The sequence below is a fragment of the Lepisma saccharinum genome, chromosome 1 (assembly GCF_977018435.1).
Source record: "Lepisma saccharinum chromosome 1, izLepSacc3.1, whole genome shotgun sequence".
NCBI classification, from domain to species: domain Eukaryota; kingdom Metazoa; phylum Arthropoda; class Insecta; order Zygentoma; family Lepismatidae; genus Lepisma; species Lepisma saccharinum.
Genome location: NC_139229.1, coordinates 66,814,082 through 66,838,418, shown reverse-complemented (window position 1 = coordinate 66,838,418; position 24,337 = coordinate 66,814,082). Strand labels below are relative to the sequence as shown.

At 36.8% G+C, this 24,337-nt stretch overlaps 2 protein-coding genes across 5 annotated transcripts in view; one reads left to right on the top strand and one right to left on the bottom strand.

Annotated features, from left to right (window-relative positions):
• mRF1 (mitochondrial translation release factor 1) overlaps positions 1-24,337 on the top strand; it is a 109,000-nt gene that overhangs the window by 16,931 nt on the left and 67,732 nt on the right. For 2 of the 3 annotated variants that reach the window (XM_083132342.1, XM_083132333.1), the window contains exons 3-8: positions 2,168-2,253; positions 3,921-4,104; positions 6,780-6,943; positions 8,028-8,145; positions 9,425-9,561; positions 11,219-11,501. In XM_083132342.1, the coding sequence (XP_082988468.1) occupies positions 2,168-2,253; positions 3,921-4,104; positions 6,780-6,943; positions 8,028-8,145; positions 9,425-9,561; positions 11,219-11,419 (890 nt within the window). In that variant the 3' untranslated portion in view covers positions 11,420-11,501. Of the gene's footprint in view, positions 1-2,167; positions 2,254-3,920; positions 4,105-6,779; positions 6,944-8,027; positions 8,146-9,424; positions 9,562-11,218; positions 11,502-24,337 lie in introns of those variants that run through there. The other variant, XR_014442748.1, reaches the window with a different exon arrangement.
• The window catches only part of stj (voltage-dependent calcium channel subunit straightjacket), a 113,675-nt gene continuing 103,953 nt past the window's right edge, over positions 14,616-24,337 (bottom strand). Inside the window, exons 25-28 of one of the 2 annotated variants that reach the window (XM_083132311.1) lie at positions 20,420-20,537; positions 18,386-18,590; positions 15,776-15,974; positions 14,616-15,137 (exon numbers count right to left, since the gene is read on the bottom strand). In XM_083132311.1, coding sequence (XP_082988437.1) covers positions 15,018-15,137; positions 15,776-15,974; positions 18,386-18,590; positions 20,420-20,537 — 642 coding nt within the window. In that variant the 3' untranslated portion in view covers positions 14,616-15,017. The remainder of the gene's footprint in view (positions 15,138-15,775; positions 15,975-18,385; positions 18,591-20,419; positions 20,538-24,337) is intronic. The other variant, XM_083132321.1, reaches the window with a different exon arrangement.

Below are 24,337 nucleotides of genomic sequence, written 5' to 3'. Positions count from 1 at the left end.
CCTTCACTTGCTCAGATTCCTACACTTTGAGGACAATACGAAGAACCCCTGCCTCCAAGATCCTAATTTTGACAGGCTGTGGAAGATGAGGGTTTGTCTTTGACAAGATCATTGAGCTGAGCTCTAAATGCTACTATCCTAAAGAGCATTTAACAGTTGATGAGGCTATGGTTTTGTACAAAGGCAAAGTCATTTTCAAACAGTATATTCCAAAGAAACATAAGACGTTTGGGATCAAGATCTACAAACTCTGTGATTCTTTGAGATATACGTGTGACGTGACCATGTATCTGGGCAAGGACAAAGACAGGGCAGGGTGACTGCGAGAATGACCTCGACTCACGCTCTTGTTGTAGCAATGACGGGGAAGGTGCAAGGAGTTGGCCATAAATTATTTATGGACAACTACTTCTCTTCTGAGCTATTTGACGATCTTACAGCAAAAGGTGTGTATTGCTGAGGGACTGTCAATCCCCGACGAAAAGGCCTCCCCCAACTTTTCAAAGACTGACTTGAAGCTGAAGAGAGGTGACCTACGTGTTCGGTGAAGAATAACTTGACTGTGGTATGCTGGAAAGATAAGAGAGAGGTGTGTGTGTTGACGAACATGCATCAGTCGTCAGCTGAGGGAAATTTCCGCGATGGCAATGGCAACATGGTCGAATACAATACCCACATGGGCTACGTTGAAAAGGCCGACCGGTTGACTAACTCCTACAGTATCCAACGAAGGACGATGAAGTAGACTGTTAGGTTGTTCTTCCACTTACTCGACCAGTCTGTTCAAAACACCTTCTTACTCTTCAAGACTTTTCATCCGAATTTAAGGCACATGGGGTTCTTCTGTCGGTTGGCTATAAGTCTTTTGAAGACAAGTGGCGGGCCAGGCACCCGGCCTGCAGCTCCCCTAGGAGCGGCACAGCCCAGACCATCAGGGGCCAGAACACCATCTTCTACACACGCTAAGTTGTACGAGGTTCGTGGCTTCCGCTATTTCACCAAAATGGTAAGAGAACAGCGACAATGTGCATTGTGCGGGCCACGAACCAAATGCCGCAGCAGGTGCCGCTGCATCGCGTGTGATGTGCTGCTGTGTCTGGAGCCGTGTTTTAGGGAGTACCATCAGTGAGAGTCATGACTCCAGACAAAGCATGGTAGCTGCAGCCGCAGAAGTAAGTGCAAAAGACATCATATTTGTACTTCTTTTCCAATGACTTTTTGACCAAATGTGCACTTACATATATTCTGAAAGAGTCAGTGGCGCGCAGACATGTTGTTTTGGGAGTACAAGTCATGTTCTATTGGTCATATGATAATAGTGCAATTATTTTCATGTTCCTAAAACTCTAGCGATTATTTCCATGTTTATTGTTACGATGTCTTGTACTTTTTTGTTGGGGTTGGGGCGAAACCCCCATTTTTTTCAAAAAAATTCTTGAATTTTCAGGTTCATCTCCCCCCTCTCTCCATATATACGCTGAATATGCATAAATTTTGTATAGTCCGAAACTATGGTTCATTCCGAGTGAAACGATACATAATTTGTCTGTCTATGGCAATTAGCGTTCAATCTACAGTAATGTTTATAAAAAACTGCATTTTGCTGAAGATCAGCTCGGGCAGCAAGGGGGTTACATGCGAAAGAGGCTCGGGTGGCTAAAGGTTAAGAACCACAATCACATGTTCTGTCACTTCAACATCGATCCTACTGCCACCAATCTGCTTTATGTGAGCACGTGCTCTGTGGCTGATCAGCTCGAGCAAGAGAGCCTTCTGGGACCAGTATGTTTTATCCCTAAACAAACAGTCATTATCTAAATGCATTTGATTCACCAGTTACAGGGCAATGTATCCACTCGTCCACAGAGTGCCTTGTACCATGATGACACATTGTGCCACATGACACATGACACCAAGTGCTACAACTCACCATTCAGTTAACGTTATTCTTCTGTCAACAATCATATTTTTGTGTCTACTCTGCTTACAATCTGTATATTGAATTCTTTCAAGTTGTATAATATTCAAGAAGTTAATTTTATGATATAAGTGGAAAACTATCTCAGACAGTCACAAGAGTAACATTAATATGCCCAGAGAAAAATATTATGATTATCAGTAACATGTCAGAGCCAATGCTTCTTTTATATACTCTTTGTCTTTGCAGATAAACCTGATGATAAGGAGTGGAAGTCAATGATTGAGAAAGAAAAACAAGCATATGAAGAAAAGCTCCAAACCTATGATGCAAAGGTATTTATTTCTTTTTAAAGTGTATATTTTCATTTTCAACAAGTTTACAGCATAAAACCACTCACTCTGTCAAGATGGAAATTGAAGAATCATTTCGATTAAATTTATTTTGCGTACTTTTTATGTAATTGGATATTTTATATCATACTTATAAGTTAATAATTTTACCATAATATTAATAATATTTCATGATCAAATTAAAATTTGCGATTAATTTAACATGAACTAAGACACATTTTTAAATGACTAATTTACTTACATCTTACTCAATAAAAAATAATCTTTCTTAAGTAGTGATTTGTAATCATTCTTTTTTGATGGTGAAAAAATTACCTTTGCTGTTTCATGGTTTTTGTTCCAACAAAGATATATTTGCATACATTTTACTTGCAAGGAAACAACTTTTATTAAAGATGTAAATTTTAAACATGAATCATCTTAGTGCAATGTGTGTGAAACATTGAACAAGATTGTGTGTGTTGTAGTGCTGTTTATTTATCAAGGTTATTTAATAAATGCATATTTAATTTTTTTTGTAAAATTTATGCAAATTGATAATTTGTACAGAACAATATTAATTTGCTCTCTTAACAGGTAAGGTTTACAATCACATAAACAAGTTGTATTATTTTTTACATGTTGGCCACATTTCAGTAACTTAGTATTTTGCCTGAAGAGAACTTGTTGTGAAGTTATGCAACTAAACAAACTTAACAAAACAAATTCTTGCCTCTATTTAAGTTAATTGATGTGTGTGTATTTTGTTCCTTTTATGTTATGAGCAAACCTGTGTGCAATTAATTTATGCAGGTGTTATGAGCCATGGTAGGTCAGTTGTTAGGGCATCTGACTGCCATGCGAGAGACCCAGGTTTGATCCCCGGCAGGGGAGAACCGGGATTTTTTCCACCTGTTCCAAGCGGCTCCTACCCAGTGTCATATAAAGTGGAGGAAACTCCAGGGGGTAAAGGCAGCCACGGATGTGGTGTTGATCATATCACCCCCATCACATCACTCCCTAACTCCACACTTACTATATGCCTTCATGGCATGGTGCAAAGTGCAGGGGAGCACTTTACTTTAGGTGTAACACATATTTATGTTATTCACAAATCTGTTGTTTATTACTGCCATTCACCCCTCCCCCCAACAAAAGAAACAGATTTGTGCATAATGTATCTGTTTACTTCTTTTTAAATATTTCGCACATATTATACCTCTTCTTGAAAGATAAAAAAGTGGACATTACATATTGTGTCCACTTTATGCCCATATAGACTAATTGGGACCGAACCTACAGGCTAAAGTGGGATCCGAACCACTGTGCAACGTGCCTCCACCAGGTATTGAACCTGGAACCCCTTGATTACAAGGTGACGATGTTACCACTATGCCCTCGGGGAGGCTCCTGGAGTTGAAGAGAATTTTTTTTTTTATCGTATACTTTATGCTAAGATAAACTAATCAGGATAGGATATACAGTTGAAAGTGGGAGCTGAATCAATGTGCAATGTGCCTCCACCGAGGATTGAACCTGAGACATTTTGTTGGAAGTTTAGAATCAAGGTAAAAAAGAAAATGTTAGTCTCTAATGACCATTATTTTTGTTTAGTTTAAGTTTTGATTGGGAAATTTTCTGTGCAACTTATATCGGTGTGAATTTTATAGTTGTTACAGCTGTTAGTGCCACCAGATCACCTTGACAACAGTGATGTCATCTTAGAAATCTCAGCTGGAGTAGGTGGGCAGGAGGCCATGCTGTTTGCAGGAGAGCTGTTTAATATGTATTGCGGTTACATTACTTACAAAGGATGGGACTTGGAAATTTTGGATCATGATGAGACTGATATGGGTATACATCTTGTTATCTAGCTTTTATTGCACAGGATGTCCACCATGAGACTACGATGTTTTAAGGACATAGAGGCTGAAGTAAAATATGTGCATAACCATTATTAAACATGAAAATGATATTCACAGCAGGGGGCCACTGTAACTCAATTCTACAAAGTGAACGTTGTTAACCTTTGCTTCCATTCCATTCAGAATCACAACTATAGCCTGAAATATAAAATAATAATAATAACCCATGGCGCAACAGCCTGTGAGAGCCAGGGCCTATATACCGACTGCCGAGGTGAGAGATCATGCAATCAGTTATGTGCTGATGTGTGGGCAGCACAATGAATCCCCAGTCATTGTAGCTTTTCTGTGACCAGGTTACGCTACTCATCCGTACCCCAATTTCTTCATGATGGTGGGTGGCCACCAGTCCCATACACTGACCGAAATCTTAGGGGAAAAGTTGTTACTCTTCCCCCAGGAGATTCAAACCTGCGTGTGTCTCATAGCTGGAGCCCAAAGTCCGATGCCTTAGACTGCATGGCCACGGTACAGGATGTATAAAAATAATAGGCTTCCAAAATACTGGAGTTTCATTGTGGATATCGTGTATGTTTGGGTTGCATGTGATTTTATAGCATATCAATGTTCTTCTTAGTTTGCATAATCACTTCGACATTCCAAAATAATACAGTAAATGTTACTATTAAAGGGGTTTATATTCTTGTAGCAACATTCTGTACCCTGAACTTTTTCTAGCACCACCAAGATACACACACATACCCTTACATGGCTAGCCATGCTACACTGCATTAGAGAGTGAGAGTTTGTCTCTCTCTCTTTTGTGTAAGTTTGTTATGTTGCTACAAGAATAGAAAACATGTTAATAGTTACATTTACTGTATTATTTTGTAATATTTTAATATATAGTGAGTGTACACTACAGTGTGTGGAGTTCAGATCAAAGTTTAAACTGTAATTCATGATGTGCAGATAAAATGGTTATGTATCACAAGATAGTGTCTTATATCTGCATTGTTCTTTACTTATTTGATACACTTTAATTTTGAAAGTTCAGAAACTTCACTGCCAAAAGTGTTTAGGACACAAGTCTTACCATGCCGATGCAAGGGGTCCTGGGTTCGATACGCGGTGGAGGCTCATAGTGGTTCGGATCCCACTTTAAAATGTAGGCTCAGTCCCAATTAGCTTTTCTGTGCATCATGTGGACTTAAAACACCAATTCAATCATTATCATGTTGATGCCATTTTTATTTTTTTATTTTATAAAAGACTTATGACATTAAACAACGAATGTAGTGAAACTTCGAAATTAACTGGTCCGAGATAAGTAAACATTGATACCAGAAACATTCTTGTGAAAACTACAGGGTGTGTCATTTACAACGCAACCTGGAGTTGAGTATAGTACAACTTTTGAACTGGAAGTGGTACACATATAATCCATATACCAAATTGAAGCCTTGTTCATGCATATATTTTTAAACCAGGGAACAATGATTGGATTTCATTAGTGTCCACGCTGCATTGCTAGATGTAATGGGAAGTGTAAATGAAATTTTTTACAAAGCAAGAAAAATGGCACATAACACACATGTACGGACAACATTTTCCCCTGCTTGAAAAGAAACAGAGGAAAGGCCAGTCCTGTTCCATTCCCGATGCATCACATGTTTGCCAGGTGCATGTAAGTAACACTATTTTCATGAAAATTTCCAAGTTTCTTTTTTGTTGTTTTCAGTAATGGCATGATGTATACAGTTTCGAAACATACCTTTTGTGGCACTGAAACACCAGCAGTGTTGCCAATGCACAGTCTTAATTTTAAAAAAACAACGATTTTCCTAGTTCCCCCTTAACTCCTCATCCGATAGGCTATCGGTAGTAATGAACATTTCTCTTTTCACTGCCATAGATGCTGAGCTAATCCACCCAACCAAACTGAAAATTACCGACGGCATGTCCATACATGTGTGTTATGTGGCATTTTTCATGCTTTGTGAAAAATTTCATTTACATTTCACGTTACTTCTGGCAAAACTGCGTGGACACTAATGAAATCCAATTGTTGTTCCCTGGTTTAAAAATATATGCATGAACAAGGCTTCAATTTGGTATAAAGATTATATGTGTACCACTTCCGGTTCAAAAGTTGTACTATCCCCAACTCCGGGCTGCATTGTAAATGGAACACCCAGTAAAATGTAAAGTATTAACAGCAAAGTACTTAGTCATGTTGCCTGTGTGTGAGTATTCCTGGTTCTGATTATTTGGTTGACACCCAGATTTTTTAAGGTTGATCGATAAATTAAGATTGGTATTGGTAAACAAAATCCAACCAATCCTTTGGAATACTGAAACCACTGGTATTGGCTGATACATTGGCATAGGTGTCAGCTCAACCTTATTATTTGTAACATGACTCTTCCTACATGCATAATTTACAAAGCTTTAAGCTGTAATTCACATTTCTTGATTTTGCAAGCTAAATGCCTGAATATACACTTATTGCAAAAACTTGTAAATGAATGGTATAGGTTCTTCATGGAGCATTTGCATTTGCATGGAGAATTTGAGTATGTTGGATCAATAGAATATCACTTACTACTACTGGTAAACTTGGTTTGGTATTTTATTAGTATTGACTAAATTTTCTTATCACAGGTGGCTTGAGACATGCTTCCATGGCTGTGTCAGGAGAACAAGTATTCCATTGTTTGAAGTATGAAGCTGGAGTTCATAGGGTTCAGCGTGTTCCTAAAACTGAAAAATCTGGAAGAATGCACACAAGTACAGTTGCGGTTGCAGTTTTGCCACGGCCAACTGAGGTAAGATTTGAAATATGTTGTTTTGTCCTCTTTTGTAAGTCCTCTGTTCCTTTCTTGAAGAAAAACGCTAGTGTATTTGCAGATTCAGTACCTTATTCTTACATGTGAGTCTTCCACTTGGGTGATATGAGAAATCTGTATACTGAAGATAATTTTTTCAGGTTCTGAATGCTGCTCGTCAGAAGTGATCAATTTACTCTATTACAAATTAACATGTTCACTGCTGATCAAAATTTGAGTACTCTCCCCAGAAGCTGAAAATTTTAATCTAACGTTTCATAATTTTTATGATCTGTGTAGAGGACTCCTGCTTATTTATCTTACATTAATTGATTGCTTCATTTGGTTTATTTTACTTCACTTTTCTGCCACTTTTGTCTAATCGCAAACATGATCATGAGTGACGATATGATGAAGTTGATGAAGGAACATTCAAAAAGATCATCCATGTCCAGGCCAGGATTCAAACCCAGGACCTCTGGCATTGTAGTGCTTATTTCTCTTGTAGTTTATGGTTCTTACAAGCACATCAACACAATTTTTGATGTAACGTTTCGGGAGAACACATGCTCCCTTTATCATACATTTCCCCGCATGTTTCATATGTAGCAAATTAAACATCACCACCTCAGTTGAGGGCACATTTCAGTTGTTTGGCACGCACTTTAAACTGTAGGTTCAGGACTAATTATCCTATTTCTGCGTAAAGTTTAATACCTGACGGGCATGTGGGTTCTGGGTTCAATTTCTGGGATAGGTGACCTCAAGTTGGATTTTTTCAAAAATGTTCCTTCATAAAGTGGCTGTAGGGCTCACCCAGGTTCTAATCGATATGGTAAAGACAGCCAGAATGTGGTGCTGATCACATCACCTCCAGTATGCCCATCATGGTACAGTGCAATACATATGGGATAGCTTTATCTTTTTTATCTTCACAAAGCTGATTTAATATCGTCTTTGATGAGATATTAACTGCTAAAATGTCCTAACTGAACAAGGCCAGGATTTAACATTTCATACACTAATAGTTCCAATAAAAGTGCATTTTAATTCCAACAATAAACATATTTACTTGTTCTTTCAGGTTGACATACTAATAAAACCAAAAGACCTCAAAATAGAAACGAAAAGAGCCAGTGGGGCTGGTGGACAACATGTAAATACCACAGATAGTGCTGTTAGGTTGACATACATTCCTACAGGTAAAAAATATTTTTTTATTAAGGTAAAATACACTGTTGGTATTTTAACAGTCATCCTTGTTAGTCCAATTTGTGGATATAAGGCAGAATACTATTACTGAAGAAACTATTTTTAACCATTTTCTTTAGTTGGAGATTTTGGAAGGAAGATGCATTAAACAATGCCAAACTATAAGAGAAAGTATACCAGGGTGGCTGCTCACCAGGAATTCTTATTTCTCCATAGACATGAAAAATTGCAAGGTTTATTAATCCAAGTCCCATTGAATTTATACATATTTATAAATATTCTGGGGCAAGTTTTTCACAGTATAGGTTTTATTTTTTTCGAGGAAGGAAAAGAAAGCTGCAGAGAAAATAAAACAGAATTCTCTCAATCTGTTTACTTTGTTAGTGTCTTTTGCAGAAGTCTTTCTGACATACGAAAGATTATTGTAAGGTAAGATATCCTAAAGTTGAATAGACAAATTTGAGTTTGAAGTTCATGTGCAATTAACAAATTTTTCTAGATTAGTATATCTGGTAACGTCCGTCACTTGTGCTTGAAGATGTATTTCGAATCTGAATATGTGGAATTGCTAATCTAAACTCCGTACCTTAAATTAAATATATGTACTGTTTAATTGAATTGATTTAGAATTTTTGGATACATTGGAATCACACAGACCCTTTATATTGTTAATGTATTTGTGTGTGCATATGTGTTAATGGCGAGATTCGTAATATGTTGATGTAGGGAAAACATCCCCTGTAAATCTGGAATTATACTTAAATTTAATCATGGTCCTAGAGTGGCCACCCTGTATATGTTGATTTTACAATTTATTACCTTGACCTTAACAGTCCCTTTCATTGTCACACATGCTTGAGTTTCTTTGATAAGCATTCAGTTAATATGTGAAAATGTCAAAAACAAATGTTTCTTCCATATGATATACATGTACTAAGTGTACCAAAATAAAAAAAACTGATCAGCTGATACAATATCTATTTGATGTTGATATAATGCAAATATTCAATCATAGTATTTGTACCTGTATTTTGCAATCATTTTTCATGTTGTCCTTTAATAGTGGAAAAGTTGTAAGATTAAATTTGACTATACCTGACATTGCCTTGTTTGATTTACTTTCTTTTGATAATGTGTTTTAAATATGTGTGGGATTAAATGATGGAATTGTTTTAATTCTCTGTGCATATTGTTAACAAATTTTTTACACTTGTATCAAACCCCTGCCCCTTACATCTTAAAGTGATGTCTGTTTTTCCCCAAACCTAGGTCTTGCTGTGGAATGTCAGACAGAAAGATCTCAACACCAAAACAAGGAGAAAGCATTAATGAAATTAAGGACAACACTTTTTCAGAAGCAGTTAGAAGAGCAAGAGGCGCAAACTAAGTCCAAGAGAAAATCGCAGGTAGGTGCGAGACAAATTTATTAGTGCTTTTTTAAGTGCTGATGTTTTTAGGGGGTGGGGTGGATACTTTCTTCCTCCTTTTTTTCCAAAAGATATTTTTGGCATAGGGAGCATCATCATAAATAATAGCAGAAAGAAATTATTGCAATCAGCCAGTATGCATTATTTTACTACTGTGTTGTTTGGAGGTATTAATCTGATATGACATCTGGCAAGAGATTTTGTAACTGTTCTTTCTGGGGATGCTTGCTTCACCGTGTGAACACAAGAAAAGTGCAGTGATTATTGAGCAAGTGATATTTTGTCTTGAGAGGCTTAAAACCAAGTACAACCACCCAAATCCTCCTCTGTCACGTTTTGATATAATTCATATGTTGTCCTCATGGAATATTTGGGAAAAATACAAAACAAAAATGCATACCAAAATAAGGCATGCAGAGTTAGACTTCACAGTAAACATTTCCCAATTTCAGTCCACTGAGATTTTCTTGCAGTTTTTCAAGCACTGTAGCATATAAAACTCCACATAATACAACCTTGCCAGCTTAAAATTTCATCTTAAGTATCAGTCACCAAGAGCAGCAATGGTAATTTGAATCACTAAAAGCTTCATCGATTGGTGGAAATTGAAAAATGATTGTACAGCATCCAAGGTAACACAGAATATAGGCAACCTTCAAAGTTAATAGACAGCATGGTTTAAATGTTAACTCCTCTCTCACCAGAAGTTATTATTATTATTATACCTCAGAATGACTGATCAACTTTTCATAGTACTGAGGAGTTATTTTTTCATTTGTATTGAATCAATAGTAATGAAAATCATCTACCACATCAAAAGTCCATCAGTGAATGCTAAATATGCAAGCAGATGACAAAAGACGTAAACTTGATCTGAAATTTCTCTGTAAACAATACATGTTCATGTGAGAGTAAGTGTTCACTTCAGAAACATCATCTCTGAGTTCCTTATCACCCTATCTAAACCTATGTCTGACATTCACTGATCTGCAGGCCAATTAACTGGTACAGTGCTGTTCCAGAAAATATATCCATTCCTACAACACTATTCAACAGATTATTATAAACAGTAATTTGTATTTTTTTAAAAATAATTTTCCTACTACTTTACTCATCAAGTGTTACTACATTCTAATATAAAATGCCGTATTTCTGCATTTTGATATTGTTAAACAAATAAAATCCTGTATGCTCATGTATTGTTGCAGAAATATCATATATTAGGAATGGGACAGATTAATCGGTTCTTTATCATTATCGATATCTTACAATTTAGTGCAATGTTGCACCATTTTGTTATAATTTTTATGAATATAAACATATAATCTCCATTCTTTACTTTTTTAAAGTAAATGTTTGCTTTGCATTGCGAAAAAATAGGTCCATCTGGTAACATACATTTTTTGAAGAGGTCAATGAACTATTTGGAATCTTGTATTGGATCGGTTATAGGTGTCAGCCAAATTTTCATATCGGTTCATCCCTATCATATAGTGTATATATTCTGATAACATTCAAATCTGATAGAAACAAGAGTATATTTTTATCTGCAAAAAAGTTTGTCTGCATTTATCATACCTGCTACGTGCATGTAAGTGGCTTGCACAACATGCAAGTTTTTCTTTTTCATTTTTAGATTGGAACAAGTTCCAGAGCAGAAAAGATCAGAACGTATAACTTCAATCAAGATCGAATCACAGATCATAGGTTATCAGAAAATCAACACAGCATTGTTGATTTTCTTGGTGGTGGTGCATTATTGGATAGTATGATCTCCAGGTTGGATGAGAAAGCCAGGAGAGACTACTTGACTCAACTCCTTGACAGTGTAACATGACATATGGAGAACTGAAAATTTAGTTGTTTCTTTTACTTGTACATGAATATAATTGTAGGTAATAAAACTTGTTTTTCCTGTACATTAAGTAACAGTCTGCATTTCCAAACCTGAAGGTATATATCCAGAGAAACAAACATCTATCTGGGGCAAGATCAGTCCAATGTTAACCATACGTGCTGATTTCCTTCAGGTCTGTCTTAACGTTGTTCCTAAATTGTATCTAAAGATATCGACGTGGCGGTTACATGGAAAGAGGTAATTCACTCTTAACCTTTACTCGTATTTTGGTCGATATATCGACCATGCAGCTGATTACAAAATTCCTGTTTTTTTTTATTATCTTGATACTTTTCTTTTAGGTCGGAAACACTTACAGTGGGTTAAATGGAGTTTTGGCATGTAATGTGGATGCACCCCCTCCCCCAACCCCAAACTTACGTATGGAAGCTGGCGCGAATTTTAAATTCGTACACTTATTTGACAAAAAATGTTATAACTCGTAGACTATTTGACCAATCTACTTTGGGTAACTTTTGTTTTGCAGCTAAAACATCAGGGCATGAAACTGCAAAAATCAAAGTGCCAAAGGCAATAAGAGGGGTTGGGTGGGCTGCGGCCATCAACTTTCAATGAAAAAAATCATAAAAATGGGGAGTTTGCTCCCTCTTCCCCTGCTATTTTGGGAAGGGGAGGCAAACTTTAGCCTTATTTTCAAAGAATGGTCCTTTCTCAACCGAATAAAAGTCATTTCATGTTCCTGGATGCATTACATTATAGAATATGTGAAAAACTCCCAATTTTTATGATTTTTTTCATTGAAAGTTGGGGGCCACGGCCCACCCAACCCCTCTTATTGGCTTTGGCATTTTGATTTCTGCACGGTTGCATGCCCTGATGTTTTAGCTGCAAAACAAAAGTTACCCGAAGTAGATTGGTCAAATAGTCTACGAGTTATAACATTTTTTGTCAAATAAGTGTACGAATTAAAAATTCGTGCCAAAGGCCTCGGCGAAACTGGGGTGTCTTTTTGACGACCCCCTCGGCAGAGTAAAGGTTAACAAGTTCAAGTTTTATTTTTCCATGTAGTTTCTGTTTGCTATGGATTTCAACACCTGTCTGATAGCTTCGTCAGGTATGTACTGTCTTGCTACGGGTGGCATAGTTCGTTTTTCTCCTGCTTGCATTCGTGGCAACACTAGTTGATGCAGGCCTTTCACTTTCTGCTCATCCAGCAAGGACATGGTACTTCCTTCTTGTGCCTTGTATTGGGTGAAAGAAGGAAGTACCACGACCATACCGGAGGAGCAGAAATTGAAAGGCCTGCATCAACTAGTTCTGCCATGAATGCGAGTGGGAGAAAAGGAACTGTGCCACCCGCAGCAAGACAGTACATGCCTGATGAAGCTACCAAACAGGTGGAGAAATCGATTACGAACAGAAACTGCTATAAAAAATGAAACGTGAACTTATTATAGTGAATTGTTCCTAAAGGTTTGTTACCACTACGTTTTTCATCAAGACTCTTCTTCCCTCTCGTATTTATGCCACTATCCTACTAAGTCAATTTAAATTGAATTATTCTAATAATATTCAGACAGATACATTTATTTCATTACTCTTTTGTCACTTTTTCAAATGATAAATACTGTAGATAGCACTAACTGAATGTGTTCATTGTTTTTATACTCACAAATCAAGTGAACTGGTAATTAACAGTTTCAGAGCATTAGTTTCTCGCTCATCCTGAAAAACGTCCCATTTATTTATCGGGACTATATGGAATGTTGACGATCACTTGGTGTTGAATCAGATACAGGCAGCTGGCTTGGTGGTCAACCATATTAAGTGGTTGACTTTTGATCTTGCAACCAAAGTTCCTGAAGTCCCAGCCTGGGAATGGGTGTTCTTTGCGAGTATCCCTTCATCACTTTTATGTAATCAGCACTCATCCTCATCATTGTGATTAGCCAAAAGTGGCAGAAATGCAACAAACAATAACAAAAATATGAACAAATACAAGTTCTCTTAGTGAATTTATTCTGAAATGTAGACCTTCTTTATTAAATCTTGTAGAAACATAGTGGGATCCATGCTACTATGTATTTCCACCGGGTATCGAAATTGGGACCCTTTGCTTACGAGGCAATGCCATTACTACTATGACATCAGGGAGGCCTGATTATGTTGACAAAAAGGTTTCACCTTACAACGTGCATTTCATTGCAGAAAATGAAATATTATAAATAATTTCAGATTATGATTTTACACCTTATTGTGTTGTTGGTACCAGTATGATTCCTGTAGACACTAAAGTAATATTTATTATTGCTGGTAATATTTTAACTTGCAACTTTCATTGGATCATTCTAGTGTGGTAACTTGGTGGTAACACCAGTTCTAAGAAATGCAAATGTGGTAAAGTACATAGAAATGTGAAAGACATAGGGTGATTTCACATCGAAGTGAAAGGTGATACGTATCGTTTGAGGATTTCACCAATCGAACGCAGGCTTGTGCAGCTTGTCATGCTGCTACAGTGTGAAACTTTACTGCTGATTGGCTTGTTCCAAGTGTGAAAATCAAAAATTATTATGAAATAACTCATCTTTGCCAGCACCAATGTAATAAAGTGCTGATATAAAATTCCAAATTTTCCATAAATAACCCTTGGAATTAATTTAAGTAAGTAGGTGACTGTCAAGGTTTTGCCTTAATTACCTAGTATGGACATCTATCTACGTTACTAATTATTTTACAGATTAGATATTTCTATAAATAGCCCATAATTGCAAAATTCTGCTAATTTATTTTTATGAACATAAATGTATAATTCATATAACCTATTTTTGATGTAATGTTTTGGGAGAACACATCAGACAAATACAAGAGAAATAATTCTACAATAGAAGGAATACATGCATACAAGAAAAATCTAACAACCTGGTTTGCCTACACATGCAGTTTTTTCCAAGGCAAAACCTTTGCGATCACCTGGGTTTGTGCAGTAATAGAAGAAGTGAATGAACCATTTTTAGTTATCAGTTTGATAGAATATTAGTTTTCTGAAAATGTATATTGTCTTTATTTCATATTCCATCCTAAATTTCCAGTTTTATCTTCTGACTTTGGTAAGATTAAGATTTGGTCTTAAATAATGCGAAGGTAATAAATGTGAATTTTTATTGGTACTAATATTACAATAAAAAAACTTGCTTAAACTCTTTTTTTTAGTCAACTAGAATACAAGTTGAAATGTTCTTGTAATATATTAACAGTAATATATAAAATTTTCCATGAAAAACAGCATGTTCATATTTTTATATATGTTGACAACAAACACTAGTACCAACATGATAGAATCAGTATTCAAACCTTATGTAATGAGAGCATCTTAATGAAGGTGCAGATATTACATTTCCAACAGGGAAAAATAATCTAGGCATAATTAATGTTAATGCACTCAAAATGCTTGGAGCAATGTAGAAGTTAATAAGCAAGCCATCATTTTCACAGCTCTGAATGTTGCAAAGAAAAATTGCAGTCCATAATTGATGTAATATCACAGATAAATACAATTTCATAATGGAAAGAGATCTCATGATCCATCCTCTTGCGGTAATTTGAACAGAATTATTAGTAACCAACACAGTGCCAGATTCATCAAGCTTAATTGTATCTTCCCTTTCCCTCCACACAAATCTTTGATGTCTTGCTCCTGAAAGAGAAGACAATTTTGCACATGTTAATGCAATGCACTTAGAGAAACTAATTTATTATAGCCAGTCTCACACAGTACTTATTTTTGTCCTTAATATTGAGAATGGAATATAGGGTACAATCAGAAAGGATTGATTTTAGGCCTGAGCCGATAGCACATTGAACCGATGCCGACACTTTTACTGATTACTACCGATACTGATGCTTAAAAATTGTAACAATTAAAAGTTGTTCAAAATATTGAATAATATTAGTGGATGAGTATTCCGTTCCTATTTTATGCATCAATTTACCAATTTTGCATCAATCAAAATATTCACAAATTGTATCAGAATATAAAATACCTGTTTTGTAATCACAAAATACAGTTTTCACACAATCTTGATTAAAAATAAATGTAAACTTTGTATCCTGGATAACTTCTAGGGTAATTACAGTCTTTGAAAGTGCTACGCAGTATTTTTTCAGACTCAGTAAAAGACGAAAATACGAGAAAAGTTTCAGCCTGTATCAGTATATAAAATCTAATCGATACTTTCTGATACCGCTGGGATCACATGAGCTCAACTCTAGAAAAACTGATTTTGTGTAATACAAATAATAAGACTTATTTAGCATTTCTAAATGTATACTTACTTTTTCATGTTTGTTAATGCAATCTGGTAACCTCTTCCGACTTACGTAGAGGCTGTTCTGTTTATAGCATGAGAGAGTGCCATTGTAGTATATTTCCTCTGGAGTTACACTCAGCACTGCACCTCTGTCTGCGACACATTCCCTATTTACAACCACCAGAAGCAGATTGCTATGAGGAATGTCCTCCATGATGTAATTCCTAGAAGACAAACCTTCAATACTATATGTGCAACAGTCAAATAGAAGTACAGTGGAACCTTAATTTTACATTCTTGGATTTTACATTTTTTTTCATATTATACGAGGCATGTCCAGAAAGTAGTACCCATTTAGTAATAAAAAAGAACAGAAGAAGTTAGTTGATAAAACCTTTTCACTCTGAAAGTACATAACTTGAGCTATTTTTCTACATAGGCACCCATGGTATTGAGGCACTTACTGTACCAGGTGGCAAGTTTTTGTATACCCTTGTCATGCATCTCTGCCGCCAGTCTTTGCAGATACCATTTTCTGAAGCTTTTCGTTGTCAAAAGCACTTTCCTCCCAAAAACTCCTTTAACTTTGTAAACTATGATAATCACTAGAAGTGAGATCATGGATGTAGGCCAGGTGTTCCCAAACCTCCCACCTCGATTACCATTTTCTGAAGATATTCGTTGTCAAAAGCACTTTCCTCCCAAAAACTCCTTTAACTTTGTAAACTATGATAATCACTAGAAGTGAAATCAGGGATGTAGGCCAGGTGTTCCCAAACCTTCCACCTCGATTTTCTTGTTTATCTTGCCTGCCCACAGAAACATGTGCACAACCACTACTGCAATGCCATATGCATATCCTTCCGCCAATGGACTGGTGGCAGAAGTGTAAAGAAAAACTTGTCTCTGTGCCTTTGGTGCCTATGTAATAAAAATTGCTCAATATATCTACTTTCAGAGTAAAAAGGTTTTGTTCAACTAACTTATTTTGCTTTTTTTTATTACCGAACGGGTACTACTTTCTGGATGTCCCCGTAGATTCAATCTTTATTAAGACATGTGTTCTAAATTTTACCAGATTTTACGCCTTCCTGCATTTTTAATTTTCTGAAAATGTAAAATCAAGGTTCCACTATAATAATAATGATATTATGAAAGAAGTACCATATTTCAGTAGATAAAATTGATGGATTTTGAGGCTCTGAAACTGTAAGCACTCTTACTACCACTACTTAATCTTACTATATTGATGAGGTATAATGAGTGAAGTTAGAGAAGAGGCTCATTTTATGCTCTGTTTACTCTGTTCATTAACCTGTCGCTTTCATCGACTGCCTTTAGTTATCCCAGGAATGCCCTGGGTTATGGGAGGTTACGAAAGTACACCTCGCCGATAGAGGACTTGAGGAGAATAACCTCTAGTCCGGCAGAAGTATAAAAGAGAAGTCCGGAAGGACATCGGTCTCAGTTTGCTCAGATAATTCTTTCGATACACTTGGCACAGGATAACGGAGGAACGTTGGTCAGAGTCGAAGTACGAACAGTGAAGAGTGTAGACACAACGTACATCTTTGTCTAGGACAGGTCTCTTCAGGAACAACGTGCAGGTATGATAAGTGTGGTGAGAGCATACTCACTTAGTTATACTTAATCTTGTCTTTCATTTACCGGGGCGGTCCCTTTTTACAGTAGTTATGAACCGTAAACCTCTCGCTTTATAATTTGATACATCTCGGTGACTCTTGATCCCCAATATTTATTTGAGTCACGCTTCATGGTGGAGATACGGGGTACCAATACTAGCACCGAGATAATTTGAAACTACAGGTTTTCACAGTGCAGTTAATGTGATGCTAGTGCCAATGCTTGTGTGTCTTTGAAACTTATTTTTACATAGTTAGAAATTTTCTGTTCGTTATACCTCATAATAAACTGTTCATACTAATATTGTACACAGGAAAATACTAGTTTTTCTTGTATGTACACATTGCTTGCTTTGTAGAATTATTTTCCTGTAGTTTACGGTTATTACAAGCATTAGAAAACCGTTTTTCATTGTGACGTTTCAGGAGGACATCAGACATTTATTTTCATTTTGACTAAAGATACAGTTATAACAATGGTTAGCAATTTTTTAAACAAAAATAATCCGTTATATAATGGATGTTGTCAATGTTACATTGTTGTAATATACCAACTTAACTGTGAAAAGAAGTAGTATGTTTTATTTTTATTTCAGATAAAAATTATTTGATCACTTTTTTTTTTTTTTTAAAATTATGAATCCCAAATATCATCAGGTAATTCAAATTCATCATTGTTTTCACACTTTCTGGATGTTTTCTGTTACATTAAATTTTAAAGATGGTGGCTTACTACATTTGTGAAAAAGAAAATTCCATACTGCATCTATGTTACCATTTTCATTATTTAATTTATTCCAGTGTTCTGCAATGAACGAAGTTTCCGAGACATTCAACTCCATGTTTCCCGTCAAGCTTTTTAAAATCCTTCTCTTTTTAATCAAACGCTTCGCATTGGAAATTCTGCCCATAACTCACTGCAAAGTTAGGTTGTCAATGAGTATAGTAAGGACTTCAAATCAATCTACTTATAGTTTTATATTATTACTTACCAGCAAGGATCAGAAGCTTCAGATTTCATGCTGTGCTGCTTTTTCCTATGGTGCGTTGGTTCAGATCGTTCAGATTTCTGATACTGATAAAGTTCTGCGATTTTGTCACATGGCTGCGGCCTCGTTCTGTTAATCGGAACACTCGGATCAATGCGAGTTGTAGTTAGCTTGTCATCATATATTCTGTCTGGAGTGTCATATATATCTGTAAGAAGTAAAAAAATAGTGTTTCCCGAAGATAAAGTATGAACTTTAAACTAAATTGCTCATGCTTGGTTAAAAATATTCTGCTAAAGCAAGGTGGGCATATTTTTATGAAGAGTGATTTCAATATGTATTCACCATATGGCAACTAATGCTTAACCTTTTGGCTCTGCCAGGACCTCCTCAATGGTGCAGTGGTAGCATTACAGCCTTGTAATCAAGGGGTCCCAGGTTTGATACCCGTAGGAGCCACATAGTGGTTTGGATCCAACTTTAAACTGTCCCGATTAGCCTTACTGTGCATAAAGTGGACTTAAAACATCAATCAACCTTTAGGTTCTACCAAGTTGCCAAAATATTCAATGAAAAAAATCAGATTCCAACATTAGTGTCTACAGGACCATAATTGTGCAATGATTTTTATGATAACGCAATTAGGTAATCTGTATATTCGGATATAATTTAAAATATTTCATTTTTTGCATTGAAATGCATATTGTAAGGTGACACCTTTTTGTCAGCATAATCAGGGCTCCCTGATGACGTAATGGCAACATCGTTACATTGTAAGCAAGAGGTCCCAGGTTCAATACTTGATGGAGACACACAGTTGTTCAGATACCATTTTATAGGTTCAGTCCCGATTGGCCTATCTGCACATAAAGTGACACTAAAACAAACTTTATTATTAGTATAATTCTTTGAAAACCTGCTGAAAGGTTTCAGTGATTGACACTGTAAGGAAGACAGATTGATTCTTACTGCTAAGCTAAAGGTTCTTGATTCGAAACCAGGCTGTGCAATTTTTGTGGTTATTGTCATTAATTTTACCCAACATAATGCTGATGATGTATATAATTGTTTGGTCAAAGAGACATTGCCATTAATCCATGTTTCTACAATCAAAAAATTAAAGACAGTATGCACTTTTTTGAACATGTGTACAAGGATCAAATTTCTAGTTACTAAAATTGGCAATCTGATAGACTCATTTAGTCACAAAACTGGAACCACTAATTTTGAACAATATTACTTAAAAGCATATGTTAGAAAATGCAAGGCAGAGGCTGTGTGTTACAAATTGAAAAGTAAAATCACAGAAAAGTGACTACAGGAGGCAACGTCTAGGGAAAGCCAAGACCAATTTCAGCAGTGAAGTCATAGAAGAAAGTGCAATAAGTTATCAGGCTGTTAAAAATCAGATTTGAGTTTTTCAAATTGTTAATTGCCCTCTGCGACAGAAGAGCTAGCATATTGTACTATAGTGCCAGGTGCAATAATAATTTGAATCCTGGATAAGGTATGGATGACAACATGATGTTTGTTCTAAGCTATTTCATCATTTTACCCACAAGAGGCAGAAGAGATGTATAATAATAAATAATGTGAAAAGTGCAAGTGGTAGAGTATTTACTTAGCCAGTTACATGCTCAGGAAGTGCTTTGCTTAAAGTTGCTTCCTCTTTTTTTATTAAACAGATACATTTTGGCTTGACTACTGAATACATATTCTTCGCTACCTTCTCTTCATATGAAATTCCTGAGCATGCCACTGAAATTAACTGATTACATACAGGGTGACCATAATGTGAACATAGGTAAATACACACGCATCAAGATTTAGGTTTTTGATATATAAGAAACAGTATGTGCACATGAAAGTTCATTATTGTATGTTCAATGTGCAGTCTATAATCGGTAGTCCCAGGTATTAATTAATTAATTACCATAATTAAACACATTGTCCAGTCCTTAAAATGCAGTAAAATATATATATCCAGACTTTATAGTCACCCTGTAGATACCTCTTGATGTTTCAGTTTAGACTTACCATCTTCATTAGCGAAAGTCCAATCTCCATAAATCAAATGGTGCAGATTGGTCTGTATTAGAACCCACAGAACTTTGCCGAAGATCCACTTCACTAACCATTGGAAGTAATGGATGGGCTGTTTAGTGCAGAGAATAAATGAAATAATATCTGATAATTGTTATATTCAGATTTGCACAAATACACAATAATGATTTGAACTAAAATCTGTATAAGATATTACATGTATGCACATCAGTGGTTTGGTAATCAGTAAAAAATCCATTCATGTACAGGGTAATTCAAATTCATCACGTATGTTGGAGTATTGTTTGGATGTCATCTGCATGACCATGGGGAGACACATAGGGCCATTTGTAAAGTATGTAAAAAATATTCTGGACTGCGATCTGTTGATCACCCCCCCAACTGCCCTGATGATGGATTTTTGGGAGATATAATAATGATTGATATTAATAATAATTTAAGTGCTGCATGTATGTTTTTTAAGTTACATTTCCCTCATTAACAAGATAAACGTGATTTTCCAAAACAGGAACTTAGTTACACTCCCTGTTGAAGTGAAATTTTGGTTTCCTTCCCTCTGCTACTGACCAGGAGAAAAAAAAAGAAACATTTCAGTCAGCACCGAAAAGTCGCAGTCTTAGCTGGACATGCACGGTAATATGATACCCACGCTGGACTTGAGGGTGGGTCCAGCCGGCACCAGTCAACGTAACTTTGGGTTTGTCTGTTCTCGTGTTCTTTTCCGATCGAGTGAATTGGTAGTGTAGTTTGGTGCGATACGTTTCCATCGTGATAGTGTGCCGTAGTGTAAAAAACAAATACGCATTTGTTATTATTGCGCTAGATGTAGCTTGCAAGAGTGCCGTTGGTGCTGTGACAGGTGTTTGTGTTTCTTACTTTATTTGTGATTTATGTTTTACATTGAAGATATGAGTTGTGAAGATAGGAAAAAATTAGCAACGGCTGAAAGAAAACTCCAGTCAAGGACAATAGAGAGTTTTTATTTTTTTAAAAAAAAAGGCTACGGAAGGGAGCAATGAAAATGGGGAGGGAGTAAATTCAGTTAGCTCTCTCTGTTTTAGTCTGGATGAGGATATTTTATGTGACAGTGCAGAATCTACAGATTCGACCGCAATTTGCGCGGAAAGTGAAACAGCTCAGAGAGTTCAAAACATTGATGTTTTTGATATTGGAAAATTCCTGGGGGGACAGATAGATGATTTTTCAAAAGAGGGCATTTTAAGGTGCAATTGGGTTCCACCGGTTGGATATAAATATCCGTTCTACTTGCAAAGGAAAAGCGACAAAGATGGCCATCGACATGCTTCCAAAAAGCATCTCGAATCGTTCGAGTGACTTGTCAGTTCAGATCACCTTCAGGGCTACCTGTGTAAATTTTGTCCCATTTTCGTATCTGGTCAAGTCGGGGGGTTAAACACAATGCGACACTCGGGGAAATTAGTTACGAAACCTTTGAAGGACTTTTCAAATTTAACAGGGAAAAATTGTGATTTGGTCGTTCACGAATCTCAAGATTATCACAAAAAGGCAGTGGAAGGTGGGAAATGGTTTCTGAAGATGCAAAGTGAAACATAGTCTCGATGTAATAAATATTCAGCAAAACAAACGCCTAGAACAAATAGCTGAAAACAGGGAAAGGTTACTTAGTACCTATTGTGAAAACTGTCACTGCTTGGACGTCAAAACATTCCCTTCAGAGGTTCACGGATGACGGAAAACTCTCCGAATATGAAACTAATGGTGTACTTTGCAATGAAGGCAATTTCCGTGAATTTTTGAAATTTCGTATTGATCTTCTAGCTTCTGTATCTGCCTCGATATCATCAGGTACAGTACCAATATTTTATTTTTGTTAAAATAATTTTAACTTTAAATGTATGTTTTGATATATTATAATTATTAGTAGCATGGAGAAAGTGTATTTGATATTTACAATTTAAGTTATGAAGTAGTTCTGTCTCACTGCATTGTAGTCCAAAAAAATATCGCAGTCTGACAAGGTAACAATATTTCCTCAGCAAGATGGTTAAATCATCCTGTATGCTTCAGGTGCATTTAATGAGTGACAGTAATGTTTGTCATCATTTTATTTACCGATTTACGATACAATGTTTTATGTGCGTGTCGCCAAGTTGGAATTAATTACGATAATTATGAAAAAAAAGGTCTAAAATCCACCCGGCCAAAGATTGGACTTGAGAAAAACCAGACTTTCTGCCTCCAGTTCAAGGGGGAAAAAGCGGTGTTGCTACCGGCTGCTACTCGCCTGATTTTTGTCCAGTCGTACACGACACCTCTTCCTGTCAACATGCCCCCTTCATGGAGAGGCAGAGAATCGGAGACCTATTCGCTTGCTGCACTGCAGCAACCATTAGGCACCGCTGTGCTTGGCCTTGTTGAGGGTGCCACCTGTTTCGAAAACAACTCGAAACAAAAAAATTGGCAATGCGTCACCACAGTAACTTACAAAGCCGATCGGCTCAGCGGTTCATGTGACCCTCTTTGGCTTTCGACAGAAAAGATAAAACTAGAATTTCCAAGTCCATTCTCTAGCCGGAACAACTGTAGAATTGGAATTCTCAAACCCTTGTTTTGAATGCTACCAACGAGACCTCAGGCGACATCTCAGCTTCTCTTTGAAGCAGCATTGTTTACATAACCATTGAAAACGTATGTCAGGATAGTTTCCTGGCTTAAGGTACTGTAATCTACCTGGCAGATCATTGATTAAAACTAAGGGCCCAAGTCCAAACCAGGAAAAACACCCAGATCATTATCTTACTGCCACCAAGTTTCACTGTCGACACAACACACTAGCAAATGCCATTCTTCAGGCATCCAAATCGAAAATCCCAACTGCCAATCCTGGATCTGCCACTGCCTACACTATCTAGCCACTGGACCATCCTGTGCTCCACGTGAACTTACCCAGCATGATGTCAATGCTGAAGGCACAAGTACACGAACACACTAGACCTCTTTGCTGGCACAATTAGTAAACTGAGAAAATTGTGTGTGTTCAAATGGCTCATGATTGTCAGGGCCCATAAACTCGGACATGTTAATACCCCAGTTGGCCCACTGTTAGTGATGTCATTGTCAAATGGAAGCATCATTGAAACACTGAACTAAATCATTGCTCAGGTAGGTTGAAGACACTAACTGATCTAGACTGGCAAACTCAGAAGCATAGTGTGTACACCAATCATCAGACAACCTTATCAATGATTGCAGAGGATTTCAGTCACAGCTCAGGTAAGAGGCCAGTGATAGGATTCTCTGCTGGGTTGTTCTCCTGCTAGGAACCACTGATCACATGTGCCAATGCTCAACATTGTTTGAAGTGGTGCAAACACCATTGTTGGACTGTGTAGCAGTGGAAGATGGTCTTATGGACTGATGAGTCATGGTACATTATCTTGCATGTATGGTATGGACCTGGTGCATGCCTGAAGAATGGCATTTGCTAGTGTGTTGTGTCGACAGTGAAACTTGGTGACAGTAAGATAATGATCTGGGTCTGTTTTTCCTGGTTTGGACTTGGGCCCTTAGTTTTAATCAATGATCTCTGGCATGTACCAAGATGTTTTAGACAATAACATGCTTCCCACACTGTGGCGACAGTTTGGAAAAGGTCCTTTTCTGTATCAACACAATAATGTCCCTGCCCACACAGCAAGGTCCATTGCATCGCGGTTTTAAGAAAAAAAGGTGAAAGTGCTTATTTAGCCTACCCAAGGCCCTGACTTGAACCCAATCGAACATCTGTGGTATGAGTTGGAGCATCAGTTGCATGCCAGATCCATCCAACCAACAAACTCACATCATCTATGTACCATACTACAGGAAGAATGTAAACATATTCCTCCAGTACTTTACCAGAACTTTGTG